The following is an 18117-nucleotide window of genomic DNA, read 5'->3' as shown; positions in this document are numbered from 1 at the left end:
GTAGGCTTTTTAAACTTCAGCTCCAGCTATCCATCAGCACCTGCTCCTCCCACTGTCCATCTTCCCTGGGTAGCGGGGGTGCCAGCGCCCTTATAGAGGCGCCCTAGCTCTTTGCCACATGGAGTGACAGATCGCCGCATGTGGCTGGGAGATCTGTCCCCGTCAGCCCAAGATTTATTCCACTGGCTGGTGAGCTGTCCCTTGTGTCCTTTGTGGGCGGCTCATTTACCCACCCATAGCGGATGGGCAGGAGAGGTGAGGGCAGACTCAGCCTCACACTTGCTGGGACACATGTGGGGGACTCATCCAGTCCCACTCATGCACCCTAAACAGAGTAAAATGCCATCCCCATGTCCTTATAAGGCTGGCTCTACATGGACGTTTTCAAAAACTCATGTAAACACTCCTACTGCATTTATATGCAATTTTATGCACTTTTATTAGCGTTTAAATCTTGCCTTTAAAACACTGGAAAACGTCTATGCTGCATTTTACTGTGTTTTCCCGCGTTTTTAATGCGTTTACATTTTAAGTGCTTATAAACGCAGGAAAACGCCCTATGGAAATCAATGGAATCGTTTACCTGCGTTTACCTGCATTTTTAGGCGTTTTCCATTGTTAACCCCACGTTTTAATTTTTTAAACATTGCAAGCAACATATCAATTTTATGCTGCTTTATGCTCATAAACATGCCTCAAGGAAATGTCCTGGTGCAGATTAGCCCATTGGAATGCATGGGAATTTCAAACATGGGCTTTTAAAGTCTCAGGGTAAACGCAGGGGTAAACGTCCGTGTGGACTAAGCCTAAGACAAGAGATGACTACACACTGATCTCTGCATGGCTGCTGACTCTGCAACACTCTGAAAACATCACATCACAACTTGACAGCACTTCCTACAACATCATTCTTATCCATGAATCAAGGTAAAACCTGTCTTCTTAACCTGAGGAAAACCCTTGTTCTTTACTTATGGGTGGATCCCAAAAAAGTCTAATTGTTACTACCTGACCAATCCTAAGAATACTAATGATTCAATGTTTGTTTCAGAACTGTAGCTGAAACTAATTAAACCAAAAACGCTTCCAATCTCCACCAGTGGGAATCAGTAAGTCTATTTCTGACATATAATAACATTTATACCACACTAAGAGTTTAAATTTTACCTTTAAATATTACATATAATTATATTATATATAGTACTTTGTAATAGTATAATAAATAATAGCTATATCAAAAATAATGATAAATATTCTTATGGTTATATGATTATTTATATCTGTTTATATCTATTCATATTGTGAAACTAGGACGTCATGTGTATTTGCAACCCTACATACAAAACACTACCTAATTATTCCCTTCATGCAATCATAATTATGTAAGGTACATTTATTGTCATTATTGCTATTATACCTTGGTGATTAGTGCTGTGTATATTACATATCATTCATATTTAATATAGATATTGTACACTAGGATATTGTGAAACTGAGACGTTATGCGTATTTGCAACTCTATAAACAAAACACTACCTAATTAATTATTTTTATGCAATTATATATATGTATGGTACATTATATATTGCCATTATAACTATATGACTAATGTTGTGTATATTATACATTATTCATGTCAATATATGGTACATCATATAATATTGATTACTATAAGTACAAATATGCTTACATTTTTGAAAACAGCTCTACATAAAAGCACTTACATATTCCCTGAGGAAGCCAGATGCGAAAACGCACCAGAAATGGGCCGTGCTCTATCTTAACTGTTTTAGGAAAAGCTGTGTCTAGCATAATGGTCAAAATACCCCTTGACTTTATTGGGGCAAACCCAAAGTGTGTAAGGCTATGACTGTATTTTTTATGTTGATTGTATCATCCTATTGTAAAGATAAATGTTCTTCTTTTAACATGAAAGAACAAATACACATGTAATTGCCTCAAAAAACCCTGCTTTTCTTCTTTCTTCCTTTTCATGTTCATACAAATGTAAGGAGGGGTGGCACTAATTGACAATAAAACAAGAGGGAAGCACCACTTTCTAAGGCTTTTTAAACTTGCCAAAATTGTGGACATCATAAAACCTTTGCATCTCCAGGTCATCCTTTGTTCATTAAACAAGTATTAAAATTGTTACCTTTCCTCCTAAAGCTGAAATGTAGTTTGACTGGTATTTGTTATAAAGTCTCCATGTACATGTTTTTATCCTTTTAGCTTCCATGTGTGTTTATTAGTTGTTTTCCGCCAGGTTTTGTGGCTGCAGTGTGGTAATACAACATTGATCCTGGAGTGGATTTTGGAAACACATGCTCAGACTTATTAATGATTTCTAAATAACCTAAAATTGTAATGTTGTGGTTTAGAAATGAATATGTAGGTTATGTGTACTATTTTCATGTTTTTTATATTAATATTACACGGGTCTCAGACATTCACCTGTGGTTGCTGTTATCCTCCATTGCCCCTGACATTACCCTGTGATCACAGCATTTCTTTATGGTCAGGTACACACAAAACTGTAAGTGATCTATAAAAAACAAACTCTTTGAAGTAAAAAAAAAAAATCAGACATCAGAAATATAATTACATTTTTTGGCTAATGCAACAGCTTTAAAGCAGACCTTCCAAGCTGAAAGGGATATCTGCTTTTCTGCCAGATCCCTGCTCCTCCAACACAAATGGATTTAAATAATGTTGCCCTGGGTTTAAGTTGGCTACAAATGTATTCCCAATAATCAAATGGGCCACAGTTTATTATTTTGAAATAAGAAAGAAAAAACTGTTTTATAAAGTCTTATAAAAAAATTAAAAATGCAAAGCAACACCCAATGAACATAAAAATGCCATATTTTTTTTACAAGTTTTTTGATTTCAGAAAATATTAAATATTTAGGGGAGGGGGTTCAGGTCAAAATATGGGAAAGAAAAAAACTACAGGCCTGAAGCTGTTAACACTTTCTGTAAGGGGTCACACATATAGATGTCATTTCATTTTTCAGTGTTTTGTAGGCTTCTACTAACCCAGGCTTTGTTTTGCCATTAGAAAATCTTAACATCCTTAATAACAATTAAACACTAAAAATTATTTAGCCAGATTCAATGAATAGTTTCTGAATATTTTTCCAATGTACAAATAATTTAGCAATAATGAATTTACTAACAATCATCATATCTATTTTTTCTTATATACACATTAGCGCGTATTTTTTTTGTGCTGTGACAGTTTTTGCGCCTTCCTACTGATTAAATATCTTGTGAACATTATCTATCCAGCTGTTACCACTTATCGGTTTCTTCAGTAAACCGTTGCAAGAATGAGTGAGTGATAATGATGATAACACTACCATGGAAAGTGTAAAGTACATATATAGATTGGGGATATCCATCCCACATATCAGAGCTCACTGCTTCACACAAGTTGTTCAGGTAAGCAGCATATTCTAATGAAGACTGATTTAGATGAATCAACTAATGTAAAGATTTGATATGCAACACAAAGTTAATAATCAATATTCTTATTCAAATATCTGTCTAAAACACTACTGACTATGCTAATAATTAAATTGTATTATTGATATGAAGAATATTCTCTGGTGTATAGTTGGTAGCAGCAAATATCACTTTTTATTATTATTTAGGTACAAGAAACGAGGAGCAAAGTGTTTTTATAGGCATCAAATTATAAAATTTAAATCTGACATTCACCAAACATTCTTTAGTGGAGAGTCTTCCAGGTTCATTTTTTTTTTGACAATGACAATGATTGATACTCCACCGTGTTTGGTCAATGTCAGATTCACACTTTTTTAATAGATATCATTGAGTTTTTGTTGTGCTGAAAATTGTCTGTGCCTAATTAGCAATCAATCTTTTACTAAAACAAAAGGATGAACATGTGTCATTAATATGTTAAAAGTTCCTGAAAATGATACTCATTGCAATAATTATAAGTAAATTAACTATGTTAATTGTAAGAAAATCATTTTGTTTTGGTATAGTGTAAATGAGTTAACATCCTCAAGCATATGGTACTTTTTAGCTATTGTCCTCCAAACAATGGTACAGAATGTATATTTTCTAAAACCAAAGATTTTACAACATACTGTCATTATAATAGCATGTATCAAAAATTGTTGGTGTTAAAGGGCTTATTTATTGAACCTCTCCAAGAATGGAGAAGATAGACTATTATGTGAGAGCCTGGGTGATCCAGCAAATCTGGAATAGATCTGTTTCATGATTGAAATATTTGCCAATTATTAACAAATGATTTTTAAGAAATCTGCAACAGGTTTGTTAGATCATCCAGGTTCTCCCATGATAATATCTCTCCTCCAGTCTTGGGGAGCTTTAATAAATCAGGCCCAAAATCTATCTATAGCAAAAACATTTTGTTTGTGTTGGATAAAGATGGAAAAAATTAGGACCCTTGCTATTTTTTTTTTTTTTTGTCTGTATTCCACTTTGGAGCTTTCCACTAAAGCCCCACTGCTTTTTTAGCTGGGGTGTGGGAAAGCTAAGCATAAATACTTACAAGTTACAGACAGAAAAAGATCCCCTTCAAGGATAATACATTTATTAAACTCTGCATGAGTGGACCCAAGTGGGCAATTACTGGCATGCCCACATAAAGAATACAAACCTCTTTCTATTTCAAATATGCACATATAAAACCATAATATTAACATGTATAACATACAATCAATAAAAGGCCAATTACATGGCTTCAAACTCACAATTAAACACATGTACAATAAAAGGCTATTTAATAAATTTTCAGCGGCAGCAGCGGCTTCTTCAGGGGATTTGATAGCTGAACAATAAAATAAACAAATGTCCAAAGTACTAATGTGATGTTAAAATCCAGGTCTGTGCCACAGTGCATGCAAAGCAGATGTTATAGCAAATACTGGATTAGTGTCAGAGATATCAGGTAGGGATTATATCTCCAGGATTTCACCAAGGCCAGTAGGTGATAGGTCAGTAATTCAAAAGTTGTTCAATGTACACAATCCAGCCTGGTCCCGCCGTCCACCCAACAAACAGGCAAGCACGCCACGTCATGGCGTCACGGAGAGTAGAACAATATTTTTTCAAGCAAAAATACTTACTATATTCTTCGCTCCCACTCCCTTTCCCCATCCAAACAAGCATTTACCCATTGGATCCACTGCATAGGTACATTCTGAAAGAAATCTAGAGAGTGGCTTTAACTTTCTTTTTTACAAAATTTAAACAGTTATAAACAAAACATATTTGCCTCTTACCATCTGTTAACAACCACAACATTTTGTTTTTTTCTTCACCACCAACAATGGTCAACAGAACAGTATACAGTCAATCTCCCCATGAGAGGCATGCAAAATGTTTAAAAAATCACAGGGGTCCTAACTCTATTCAAAATAAAGAACAAGTCTGGCTTAGAACTTTATACTAGAATGACTATGGGACACTATCATGAGAGAATAATACAGGATGCTATTACTACTTTTTTTAAGATACTATTTCCCGGCCTTTTATTCTGCTACTTTGACTTAAATTCTTTCTTAGCCACTGACCTAGAAAAATCATAGAGATGAGTAGCACCAACGGACTGACAGACTGTGACTGAAACATAGAAGTCACCCATCTAGCATTTTAGATGGAAGCCATTGATTGAGTCATTTTAAATTGAATTTGATAAATTGCAAACTTATATCTGTATATAAGAAACTGTTTGCATTTTCCATTCTAATCCTTTAGAATTTATCCTAAATGCATTTCAAAAGCAGACACACACAGTATTCTGATTTGAACAATATCCCCTATTTACTTTATGTAGCATGGGTTTACTCCATAAATAAAATGGAATGTTTGGTAGACCCAAGTAGGTTCCCAGTTATGTTTTATTTTTAGTTTACATTTTTTTCATTGTATTAGGGTATGTACTATATGAGAAGTTGTGTGTAGGATTTAGTGCAGTCTTAAGGAAATGATGGTGAGAAGGTTCCAACTCAGGAATTTGTTACTGCATGTGGTATGGTCTTGAAAGTGGTAAATACATTTTGGTGAATAAATAGGTCAGGTCAAGATTATAAAAAAAACCTTTACTAATTTTTGGACCAGCTAAGGTTCAGTTTAGTGGCTAAAAACTGCTATGTAAATTTTGAAACTGAGCCTACTACGTTGTAAAAGTTGTGGCTAATGGCTGGTACACAGTACAAGAGGTACTGCCAGGGACCTTATTTATGTAACTTTATATTCTACCCTATTGTAGATGGCATATTTGTAAATATTGTTTAAAAGTGTATGCACTTTATCATTGTATGTTTTATTTGTTTATTAAAAGCTGTGGCTGTATTAATTTTTTTATATCAATGTTAACATCAGGAAACATGAAGCTCTTTATATCGCCTGCTGGTGGCACAGTGGAAACCGGTGGCCTACTGCAGAGTCACCTCCTGCTTTAGCAACATGCATGGCTTGATATTAGTAGGCCTTTATATTCTGACTTCACATCACTCACATAGGGCCTGATTTATTAAAGCTCCCCAAGGCAGAAGAATCTACTTTTTCATCAGTGAAGCTGGGTGATCCAGCAAACCTTGAATGAATGTGGTCCAGAATTTAAAACATTTGCAAGCAATAAGCAAAAACTGTAAAGAAATCTAATTTAGGTTTGCTGGATCAGCCTGCTTCACTGATGAAAGTGTATCCTCTCCAGCCTTGGAGAGCTTTAATAAATCCGGCCCGTAGCCTTAGCATTGGACTTGGACCTAAACCTGAATTCTTGCACTTGTACCCTGGACTTGAATGCTTGCTGTTGGTCCAGCCACTTGCCCTTTTGTAATCATTCCCTTTCCCTGTACTAGTTATTCCATGCTTGTTGTATATAGTTTGCTGTCACTCTATGTTTAAGGGTTGAACACTATCAAAAATAAAACGGTCACATTAATGGGACAGATACAGATCGGCTGTAATATTGTCTCTCTATAAATTTTTTTAGACTATAGCATATGCTGCATATTTATACTAATACTAGTAAAAAAGTAAAATGTAACACAAAAACAACATAAATAAAACATTAAATGAAAAAATTATCTATTATAACAAAGTACTAATCTCATATTTAAAGCCAACTAACATATTGACTCACATTTTCCATTTAGGATGCATTTGGATAAGTACATTCTGGTTTTGTCCGCTTTCATAATTGGTGTATCTTGTTCACACTTCCTTGACCAAGAATGGGTAGCCTGGAAAACTAAACATGGTAAAGTATTTAAAAAGAAATTTTCTTTTATTTAAAAAACCACTCGCCTGAGTTGGAAAAACAGTAGTATTTAGTATACTGTACTTCATAAACAGAATATATGAGCAATGACAGCTTAAAGTGTATGTTTGCATTTAGATAGAGTAAGGAAAAACTCTTCCATGAAATTTGTTTGTGTTCTGTCAAAATTTCCCTTGGCTTTTTGTCCCAGAGACACTAAAATTAGAGGAAATCTTCCAAAGTGCGGGAAATTTTCCCAGTTGTCCCCAGAAAGTTGTAAAATTTCTGTACAAAAAAATCAAAGAAAATTTGCAAGTGGATTCACATTATTGTGGAACCAATGTTCCACTTTTAGGTATCCATGATTAGGCAGGTCATTATTGCAGAAATTCCTTTCTACTTTCCTGATTGGTCCGGGTATCTGGCAAAAAGCTAAGCTACACATTCACAGTGTCATCTTTGATTGCCAAGATACCTAACATTCCCTTCTTTCCCTGCACATACTAAGAACTAATCAACTTCTGCACGCCTCTGCAGGAATTACGGCATTCCACCCTGGCCAATTAAGATGTCCACAAATTGTGTACAGTAAGAGAAGAAAGACAGAATATCTCCCAGGAGAGCCCTTATCAAAAAAAAAACAATCCCAATTCTATTAAAATCTAAACAAGTTTAGTGATCCATCTTCATGTCCCATTGTAGTTTTCAGCAAGTGAGGGTGCAAAAGATTGCAGCTTTCTAGATGTCTTAGTTCTAATGCCAGGACAAGATTGTTACCTCGTCTAAAAGCAGCCATCTATCTGCAGTCCCAAAAAGGCCTATACCCCCTGTTTAGTCAAATCTCCAGCAATGTTGATTGGATAGCTGTCATTATTTCGGACTATTGTATTTAGCTACAATAGAGGTTACGCTGCCATTACCAGCACCATTAGGATTTAGAGGTTTCAATATTGCACAATATATTAGGCCCAACAATAGATTAGTGCATTTTCAAAGGGTTAGAGGTCTTTTAAAATAATTAAAGGTTGACCACATATGTTCCAATAAACACATATAACAAATCACAATATGGCTATGTAGAAATGGGGCTTCTAATAGCGGTAATGCTGTTAGGTTTTCTAGTGCTGTACAATATGTTTAATCGTGTTGCTTTCAGGTGGAGTCTGAAATTATTGGCTAATTCATTTTTTTACCCATTCACAGAAAAAAATTATGCCACTTCATATGATGAGACATTTCGGAGAAAGGCCTGGGAAGCAACATGGCATAAGGTGCAAGAACACAATCAAAAGTATGAACAGCGTCTTACTAAGTACACAATGGGAATGAATAAGTTTGCAGATATGGTAAGGTTTATTATTTTTACCAAATTATGATAAAAGAAAAAGCAAAAAACTACTTGTCCCTGTGATGCCCCTAAAACAGGGGTCCCAAACCCCTAGCCCATGGCCCACTAGAGGGCCACCGCTCTGGCCAGTGCACCCCTCAGTGGGGTCAGGAGAAGGACCTCGCTTGGGGGGGGCACACCAGCTAGAGCAGACCACATTTCTGGTACGCATCGTAGGCTCAGGGCAGTGGGTGGATTGTGTCTCTGGACACAACCCGCCAACTCTCCCATTGCAGGCTCAGACCTGTGATGGGAGAGTGGGTGGGTTCTGGCATCATGGCGTCACTCTGAGGGAAGTTTCTTCCCCTGTGAGTGACACTCGGCTCCCCATGCATGTGCAGTCCAGAGTCTGTGCATTTAGTGGTCCGCAAGTTCCTAAAAGAAATGGTGGGTGTAGGTCAAAAACTAAAACTAAAAAAAATTTACCCATGCTTTTGTAGATTCTGAGACAGTTCTGAGCTACCCACCTCATTATGACAAGGTGGCTCAGTGGTTAGCACTCTTGTAATGCAGCACTAAGATCCTAGGTTCAGATCCCAGACAGGATTTTTATGCATGGACTTTGTATGTCTTACCTGTGAATCTATGGTTTATATTGGGAATTTTGGTTTCCCCTGTATCCCAAAAACATACTGGTAGGTGAATTACATTGCCCTAAATTGGTCTATGTTATGAATAAGATATTGTGCATTATGTTGACATTATTTGTTAACAATAAACATTTTTAAATAATATATAATAGATATTTTGATTAAATCAAATAAAAAGGAGGCTCTACCAGGTCCATATAACCAGACCAAGAGACATAACAAAGGAACAGTTGCTACCTGCAATCCACCCAGATTGTTTCTGTAAATTGATTAAATTTGACCCTCGAACTCTGTGCAGACTTTTGGGAAGTAATCCAATCACGCACATGGTGTATGAAGTCTGCACCATTACAATAAATGCACAAAAAAGACAAAGTCAAGTTTGTTGCCAATTTGACAACATCATTGCTAGTTGCATACTCCTCTGTGGAACTGTATGAAAAATTTACATGGAACCTAATAATTTAAATGTATACTGTATCAATGTGTACTAAAATGTATTATTGGACAATATACTGTTATGTTTTCAACATTTTTTAACATTCTGATAAATGCATGTTTATGTTATAAACTACAAATATTGAAAAAGCAATCATAGTATTTATTAAAAATTGTTTTTCCTGCAGACACCAGAAGAACGAAGCCTTAAAAGCTGCCTTTCTCCAAAAGGAAAAAGTATCTTTCCGGGGGTCAACTATCATCTACAAGACAATTCAAAAAACTTAGATTTACCAGAATCAGTTGATTGGAGAGACTCCAAGTGTGTTTCACATGTTAAAAATCAAGGTCTTTGTGGATCCTGCTGGTCATTTGCAACGGTAATCAAATATAATTTTACAGTACCACCACATTTCTCTACACATCAGTGCATATATTAATTTTTAGTATGTTTCAGAGTTGAATATGAACAACCTCAACACTTTTATAAACAATTACATTTATTCCCAGTAACTTTTGTGCACCTTGTTTTTTTTTCTAAGAGTATTTCATTGAAATACTGTGTAGAAACAGTTTCAAAAATATATTTAAATCGATATATTTAATTGTGTGATTTCAGGTGGGTGTTGTTGAGTCTCGTAACTGCATTAAGACCAATGAGCTTGTTGAACTAAGTGAACAGCAGCTTGTGGACTGTGATGATGAAAATAAGGCTTGTTGTGGAGGAGATCCAGCAACTGCCATGAACTATGTTGCACGCAATGGTCTCATGAAGGCTACAGACTATGAATACGCAGATAGGGTAGGCTACTATATATCTAATTTATTTTTTCTTTATAGTTTTGTTTTTCATTAAAAACATGTACATTAATTTTGTATAGAGCAGAAAAAAGTTAAAATTACTGTCGGATTTTAATATCTGTTTGCAAATACACCCATCAAGATTCTCTATGATTTTCCAATAAAATGGGAGGGGGGTGTTGTCAATGTACAGAAAGACACAAACAGATATAAATAAACTAACATTGCTACAGTTCTAATCAGTTCTCATTCAAAGAAAAATTTTGCTGATGCTTTTGCCCGGGTATACATAGGGGAAAGGCTGGCCTGGTGCAATCTAACACAGGATCTGAATTCTACCCAGAAGTCACACAGGTGGCACTACAAACCTAAAAGAGTCTTCCCCACTACATTTCAATAAAATGATATTTGTTGGGAGTTGGGCTTTAATTGCTTTGTGAGAAAAGACTTTGCTCTAAGCCTCAAACATACATATACTGACAGCTAAAACACTAAAATCACCTGGCTAATATGTAGGATCTTCTAGAGATCATACCTACAAATGGAAAACGACTACATAATCTAAAAGAAAATTTAATTTATCAGACCAGGCCACCTTCTTTCATTGATCCATGCTCCAGTTCAGAGGCTTACATGCCGATTGTAGGTGTTTTCGGCAGTGGACAGAATAGTCTGACTTGTTTGAAGTCATGCATCCCCATGTGCAACAAGCTGCTATGCACTGTGTGTTCTGGCACCTTTTTCTTATCAGCGAAATTATATTCTCCAGCAATTTGAGCTTTAGTATCTCTTTTGTTGGATTGCACCAGACAGGCCACCCTCTCCTCTACCTTTTTTCAGGGATGGAGTGTTCATCGTCCACGGTATGGATGTCAGGCACAACTTATTTCAAAATATTAAACTCCATTGTACCAAAATAAGCAAAGTATGAATTGATATTTTACTGTTAGTCATCATTCATTTGCTCTGCGTCATGAACCAAAAAACATCCCTGCAAAAGTCTCATGATACATAGACATTCATACAATGAGATGCCATGAAATGGGTGGACCACAGTAGTTCTGACACTTTAAAACAAATATGAATAAATTGTATTCATTCTGAAACTTCCAACTGAGAAAGCTATGGTTGCTTACTTTCTTTCCCTGTATTTTCTATGCAATTTAGCAAGCAAGGTGTTCCTACAAATTAGACAAGTCATTAACATTTAATGTGAGCAAATACTACAAGATGCTTGGAGAAGGCAACATTGCATCATCTCTGGCACTGGAGGGACCTGTTGCAGTTTCAATTGAAGTAAGCGATGATTTTCAGATGTATAAAGAGGGTAAGTTATCACATAAGAAAGTTAAGTATAGACTACAGATAATGTTTTCCTAATGGTTGCAAAAAAAAAAAAATTTGAGGACACAATTTTGCAGTTATGTTTATTTGTGAAATTTGTGGAGTTTTTTATGTGGAGTTTCTCATGTATCCAGGTCATTGAACAGTATATCTAGTAATAGTCACATTCAACTGGTCTTGTTTTGTAACACTGAAATGTACCATCAGTGTAATAAAGCATTTATATGGAAGATAAATGATGTTGAAGGCCCCCACCTCTGTTCAGACATAGTTGTTCTAATATGACCTACATGGTCTCTTGACTGAGGACAGTCAGAGTTTCCTCGGCTCCCAACAAAAACCCCCCTTTTACACAATAATGACACCTGCAGGTATGGTGAAAATGGCCTTCTTTGGCGGTTCATACACATTTTAAAATATTATAAAATATTAACAACACTTTTAAATCATAAATACCATTACAGCTGTGCAAATTTAATATAACAACATTATAACAGCAGTATAACAACCCTCCAACAACATTGTAACAGCCTAACTCCCCTCAGGTTGCAGGTCCTTGAGGACGCCAACAGCTTCACCACTATTAAACCAGGGACCTGCATTTCCGTTCATATATCCTGCCATATAGGTACCATTTCACTTTCTAGGGAACTATATCAACTACACCTACAATCCCTTAACCAATGCACTTGCTGAGACCCCATACCATAGATGGCTCTTCACACCAATCCATCACCTTCACTACACATTGCCCCTGAGGACCTCAAACCACCCATCTTCCTACTGCCGCCAAAACCCAAACCCTGCCCAAAAACACCATAATTAGGGGGAGGGTGGGAATCTTCTTACATGCTGACTGAACTCTGCCCCACCCTAGACCCCCCTGCGTCCCTATATCCCTTTTCTTCCCCCCACCCACTGTTTACATTATCAACCTATCACTGATTTCACCCCTCCTTCCTCTAACACCCCCCAAACTCTCAACCTTCCACAGCCTTGCTCAACCTCCCCCCACCATCATGCTGGCCCTCCACTTATCCTCCTCTCCCAGGCTCCGGGCACTCCTTTCATGCCTTTTGCAAACCAGTTGTCCTCTCTGTCTAAAACATGCATCCCATCGTGCTGAAAAGAAAGCCCTTTTCATTCAGATGTAGAAACACTACTGAATCTTGTTCTGTAGCATTTGTCTTCCTATGTTGGGCCATTCTTTTGTTGAGATATTATTTTGTCCCCCTCAATGTACAGATCTTTGCATTTCTCAGTGCACTTTATATACTTTGTCTATATTGAGGTCTTTTGGAAGTACAAGCTTCTGTCTCAGTGCATTGCTGGGCTGAAAACTCAGTTTTCTAACACTCCAGCTACATATGGGATAGCTATAATTCTTTGTAATTTCTGCTTGTCTCTACTGTTTGATGGTCCTGTTGTTTTAACAAAAGCCCAGTCTGGGTGGCAGCAACATTTCACAGCACTCCTGGGATGTCTGTGTTCCTCATATTTGTTGTTACCATGTCAGCTTGATGTTACAAAGTTCCAGAGGTTGGAACTTGAGTTGCACGACTTGGACTTGAGTCCGACTTGGGGGTTTCTCCCAGCGACTTGCAACTCGACTCGTGACTTGCTGTCTCTGCTAACAGCTGAAGGGGGAAGGGAGAAGGGCAGTGAGGCTTTTGTTACACAGCTTTCAGCTGTCAGAGGAGAAAACTTAGAATGCAAGAAAGGTGGGGAGGAAGAAAGTGATTCTTTTGTAACACCCCCTTCCTCCCCACCTTTCTTGCATTCTAGGTTTTCTCCTCTGACAGCTGAAAGGGGGGGGGGCTGTGTTACAGACACCTCACTGCTTTCCTCCCTTCAGCTGTCAGAGGAGAAAGCCATGGACTTAGAATGTGAACCTGTGCTCAAGAACAGGATCCGAGCTCTGTTTCTATATGGGGATAAACTAAGTGACTTGATTTGGGACTTGACTTGGAATAATTCTTGGTGACTTGAGACTTGACTTGGGACTTGGTGTCAATGACTTGGTACTCGACTTGGACCTATAGGGTGACGACTTAGTCCAACTTCTGCAAAGTTCTTATAAACACATTTTTTGTTCCAGTGAGCAGTGGGAGTGAAAAAGCAAATACTAGTCTGTGTGGGTTGATTTCCTGACACATCACCCCCTCTCCTTGCCTTGTAACCTGCATTTCAAAAAGGATACTAGATACAGGTCCAGCAAGGAACATTGTTGGTCTGGCTTGAGGTGTGTTTGAGTGTCAAGAGTTTTATCTTGTTGTAGATATTTTCTTACAGTCTCAAAAACCTCTGCAATTGGCATACAAGTGAACAAGAGAAGTGACACCAGAGGACACCATTGTGTCATAGTGCCAATACTTAGCTGGCAGTAAAGAAGGAGCCCACTAGTTGTTACAAGTAAAAGGTGATCAACTGTTTACAATTTCTGGAAAAGGTTAATGCCATTAATCAGACCTTGTTTTACTGGGCCTGATTTATTAAAAATCCTCAAGGCTTGGGGGATACACCTTCGTCAATAAATCAGACCCTCTGTCTCTACCCTGGGGAAGCTACATCATGCTTATATGGCCTCCCCAAGATACACAAAGCAGGTGCCACTTTAAGACTATTTGTCAGCACCATCAACTCTGTCCCATGTAAGTAATCACTATAATACACCATATTCAGAACCTTGTCAATAAAGTGCATGAATTAAAGTTAGAGCCAGATAAGACAATGGTGTCTTTTGACGTCACTCCTGCACCTGTATACCAACTGCAGAGGCTATTGAGATTGTAAAAAAACATCTATACATGCATCATCATAACCCATTAAAGTCAAATCACAATTAGCTTGAGAAGTTACTGTGGATCAAGAGCTATATAGATTTTATTATTATCAAAGTAGCTTTCTGTTTTCAAGGAAAAAATCTTTAGGCTGACTAAACATGTATACCTTCCCACTCTCATCCTCATTCCTCCACTGGTATACAACGTGGATCATCCAGATGTTTATGGAAAGATCTTTTATAAGAGAGATCTTCTGAGGGTTGGATTGCACTACACTTCAACTACTGTCTATGGGTGTAGTAATATGCTGTAATGTAAATCTTCCACTAGATGTATTGCCACTGTAACACATGGATTGTTAAGAAACATGTTGGTTCCTGGTTCTGTAGGATGTACTGGTCATGTAGATCATGATGCATTTTCATTACAAGACCTACGGTAATTCCTACAATGCGTTTTAGAGCTTTAAAATAAAAGGAACTACATAAACAGTGGGTAGCTTTAGGATAGATCTACCATGACTTCTAAACCTGCTTTGTTACCTCTTAGTGTATACAACGTTCCTGTATGCTTATTGATATTTTCCAAATCCTTCTAGCTTGCATATGTTAGTGATATAGTTCCTTACTTCTTTGCATTGTTTCTAATTAACCAAGAGTACCTAAACCAAGAGGAAGATTGACTAGTACATTGAACTCTATCAGAAAGCTGGGCTAGGTTTTTTTGGGGAGCAGTTGCAACTTTTGTACCTGGCCAGAGACAGAGAAATCAATAACTATATACACATTTATGTATCACCTAATGTAGGGTGCTATCTTTTAATTGATAAGATACAACATGCACCCACAATAAATAAAAAATGTAGTGAGTACATGAGGAAATTCCCTCTGTAGCCAGTAAATGTAGTTAACAATTGAATGGTTACAACAAATATAATCAGTAATCTCAGTAATGTAACCTAATTTTGAATATGGGAAAGGTAAGCTGAAGTTATTTTTTCACTTTTTCAATTTATTTCAGGCATCTTCACTGGAGAATGTGGTGAAAATCTCAATCATGCAGTGATTGTTGTAGGATATGGCACAGAATATGATGAAGAGGAGAATGATAATGTAGATTACTGGATAGTAAAGAACAGGTATGTACCACAATGCCATAACATTTTTATTTTATATTTACTTTATAATGCTAAAAGGCTGAATAGTGTTATCTGTAAAAGGACAATTTGCCTATAACCAAATATAAAACAACCCTATCTCATTGGCTGTTAGTAAAGGGGGCTTTAAATGAAGACAGTACCACATAGGGCTCTATTTATAAAAGAGGGAAGCTGACATTTTCTCAAATATTCCTTTATGGGAATTAATTACTGCCATTGAAAAACATTGACCCCCACAAGGGGGTCAGATTTCTTGTTTTAAAAACATAGCCCCTGGATGCAAAACTGTTTTGAAACCTGGTAACTAGTTTCCTAAGTTTTTAAAATAAAGTCCAATCTTAGGTAGTAAAGCTTTACCTTAAAACTTGAAAATTCTTAAGGCACTCTGAAGCACAATGTTCACCAAAAGGGACAGTAAAAATGTTTACATTCAAGTGAGTTGTCTTATTCCACACAGATTATTTTGTAGACTTAGTTCATACAAAAATGTAATTTCCTTTATCCATTTACAATGATTCAGAACAGGATCTTTCCATCTCATTTACTCTGAACACTCCTCCACTCTTTCTACTGTAATTTTAGAGTGTAAAATATATGAAAAATGAAACAACTTCAAACTCATAATAACTACATCAATAAGGAAGAGCTGGGAACCAGTTGCACCATAAGGTGTCCCTAAAACCTTAAAAATGAGCAAATGTTGTTATTTTCATGTACATTCCATTAGCATTAGCGATGTTTCTTCACAGGTGTTTCTATGATCACAGCTGCCCTATTTTTAAGCTAAATCAAGCTACTTTTACAATTCCAATAAGTTGAAGGTAACAAAACAGAAGTTCTGACACAGGCGCTAATGTACACAGTGATTTTGGTGGTGTTGGGATATGTATTGAGGCAGTGGTCCCCAACCTTTTTGGACATCACAGACCACTATTTTCATGGACTCCGGACCGCGCATGCGCCAGGAGCCATGTGTCACTCAAATGGGAAGAAACTTACCCCCAGAGTGACGTCATGATGTAAGAACCCGCCCACTTCCCCATTGCAAGTCTGTCTAGAGACACAACCCACCGCCCTGAACCTGTGATCCATATGGGGAACATGGTCCGCGGCTCTGGCCAGTGCGCCCCACCAGCAGGGTCCTTCTCCTGACCCTGCTGGGGGGCGCACCAGCCAGAGCCGCAGGCCACCAAAATTATTTTGTGGACTACTCACTGTATTGAGGTGTATTTAGGGAAAGTGTTAAGGTAAGTAGAGTTATGACTATATCGGATGATTTTAACGTCATAGTGATCTGCCAGGCCATCTATTTACTACAATATTCAGCTCTCTATACCTGGCTATCAGTTAATTTAATCAAAAGGCAAACATTTTACAATTATTTTTCTCTTTTTTTTTTCTATTTTCCTTCTGTAGCTGGGGAGACGACTGGGGAGAGAATGGTTATGTCAGGATGAAGCGTAACGATAACCTGTGTGGTATCGGCTTGGAAGGAGCTGCTATTGACTTGATATAGGAGTTGCTCAGACTCCTCGGCTGAAGTTTTCACAAAAGTCTGCATTCCAGGGTCTAACTATGTATAACTGTTTTTTTTTTAACAGAACAAATATCGTATTTGTTATTCTGTATTGCTTGACATTATTAAAAAGATCAAGATGTTTTAAAAGTATTCTGAATTGTTTTCTAACTTGTTTTAAAATAAAAAAAAATTAAAGCAACTGTCCATTGTTGTAAGCTGCTCACTCATTTGTATTGCTGTCTGCTAGCTAGATACACATGTAATGGTGTTTAATACTAATTTTAATAATGTCACCAGACCCAGCTTGGAGAGGATGTGATGAAGTAATTTTGACTATTTAGGTAAAATCAGGTAAATATTTCCAGGTGCATCAAAAGAGAAGGTGTGCTAAATATTACTATTTCTTTATAAGGGTGCTAGACCCTGAATAGAAAACCTTTTCTCATTCTAGCAGCTGCAGACTGGGACCCTCACGAGTGGTGAACTTATCTCTCTGCAGCGATGCTCTTTACAAAAGCAGACCTAAAGCTCTGTAATCAGTAATGGTCTGACTCAGCAGGGAGCATGTTGGACCTCCGTAGCAAGATCACCATTACTTTACAGAGAGAGACAATTCCATTGAGTAGCATGCTGCCAGGACAACATTTTAGATTATTTAAAGAATGTTCTTACAATTTTTGACTTTTCTACATACACTGATTGGTAAACGTGGAATGTATTGATTACATCCTGGGTTATTCCCAGTATGTCAGGAATAGAGTAGTGGGGGACATTGTAATGCCTGTGCACTTCATCATCATTGGTTGCTCAATGATCAAAAAGAGCA

At 37.1% G+C, this 18117-nt stretch overlaps 1 protein-coding gene across 1 annotated transcript; it reads left to right on the top strand.

The window, feature by feature from the left end:
• Positions 1-3344: 3344 nt before the first annotated feature.
• On the top strand, positions 3345-17495 carry LOC140324391 (cathepsin L-like proteinase). Its single transcript, XM_072402257.1, has 8 exons — positions 3345-3444; positions 7167-7270; positions 8474-8616; positions 9874-10065; positions 10305-10487; positions 11654-11813; positions 15634-15751; positions 17189-17495. The coding sequence occupies exons 2-8, from the start codon at positions 7168-7170 to the stop codon at positions 17286-17288; spliced, it is 999 nt and encodes a 332-aa protein (XP_072258358.1). The 5' UTR covers positions 3345-3444; position 7167; the 3' UTR covers positions 17289-17495.
• The last annotated feature ends 622 nt before the right edge of the window (positions 17496-18117 follow it).

This window comes from Pyxicephalus adspersus, chromosome 2 (genome assembly GCF_032062135.1).
Source record: "Pyxicephalus adspersus chromosome 2, UCB_Pads_2.0, whole genome shotgun sequence".
Classification (NCBI taxonomy): Eukaryota; Metazoa; Chordata; class Amphibia; order Anura; family Pyxicephalidae; genus Pyxicephalus; species Pyxicephalus adspersus.
This window is presented reverse-complemented; position numbering and strand designations above follow the sequence as displayed.

Coding starts and splice junctions, on each gene's coding strand:
- LOC140324391 (XM_072402257.1), top strand. CDS start 7,168: ATGCATTTGGATAAGTACATTCTGGTTTTGTCCGCTTTCATAATTGGT. Junction 10,066..10,304: donor CCTGCTGGTCATTTGCAACG/GTAATCAAATAT, acceptor GTGTGATTTCAG/GTGGGTGTTGTTGAGTCTCG. Junction 10,488..11,653: donor ACTATGAATACGCAGATAGG/GTAGGCTACTAT, acceptor TATGCAATTTAG/CAAGCAAGGTGTTCCTACAA.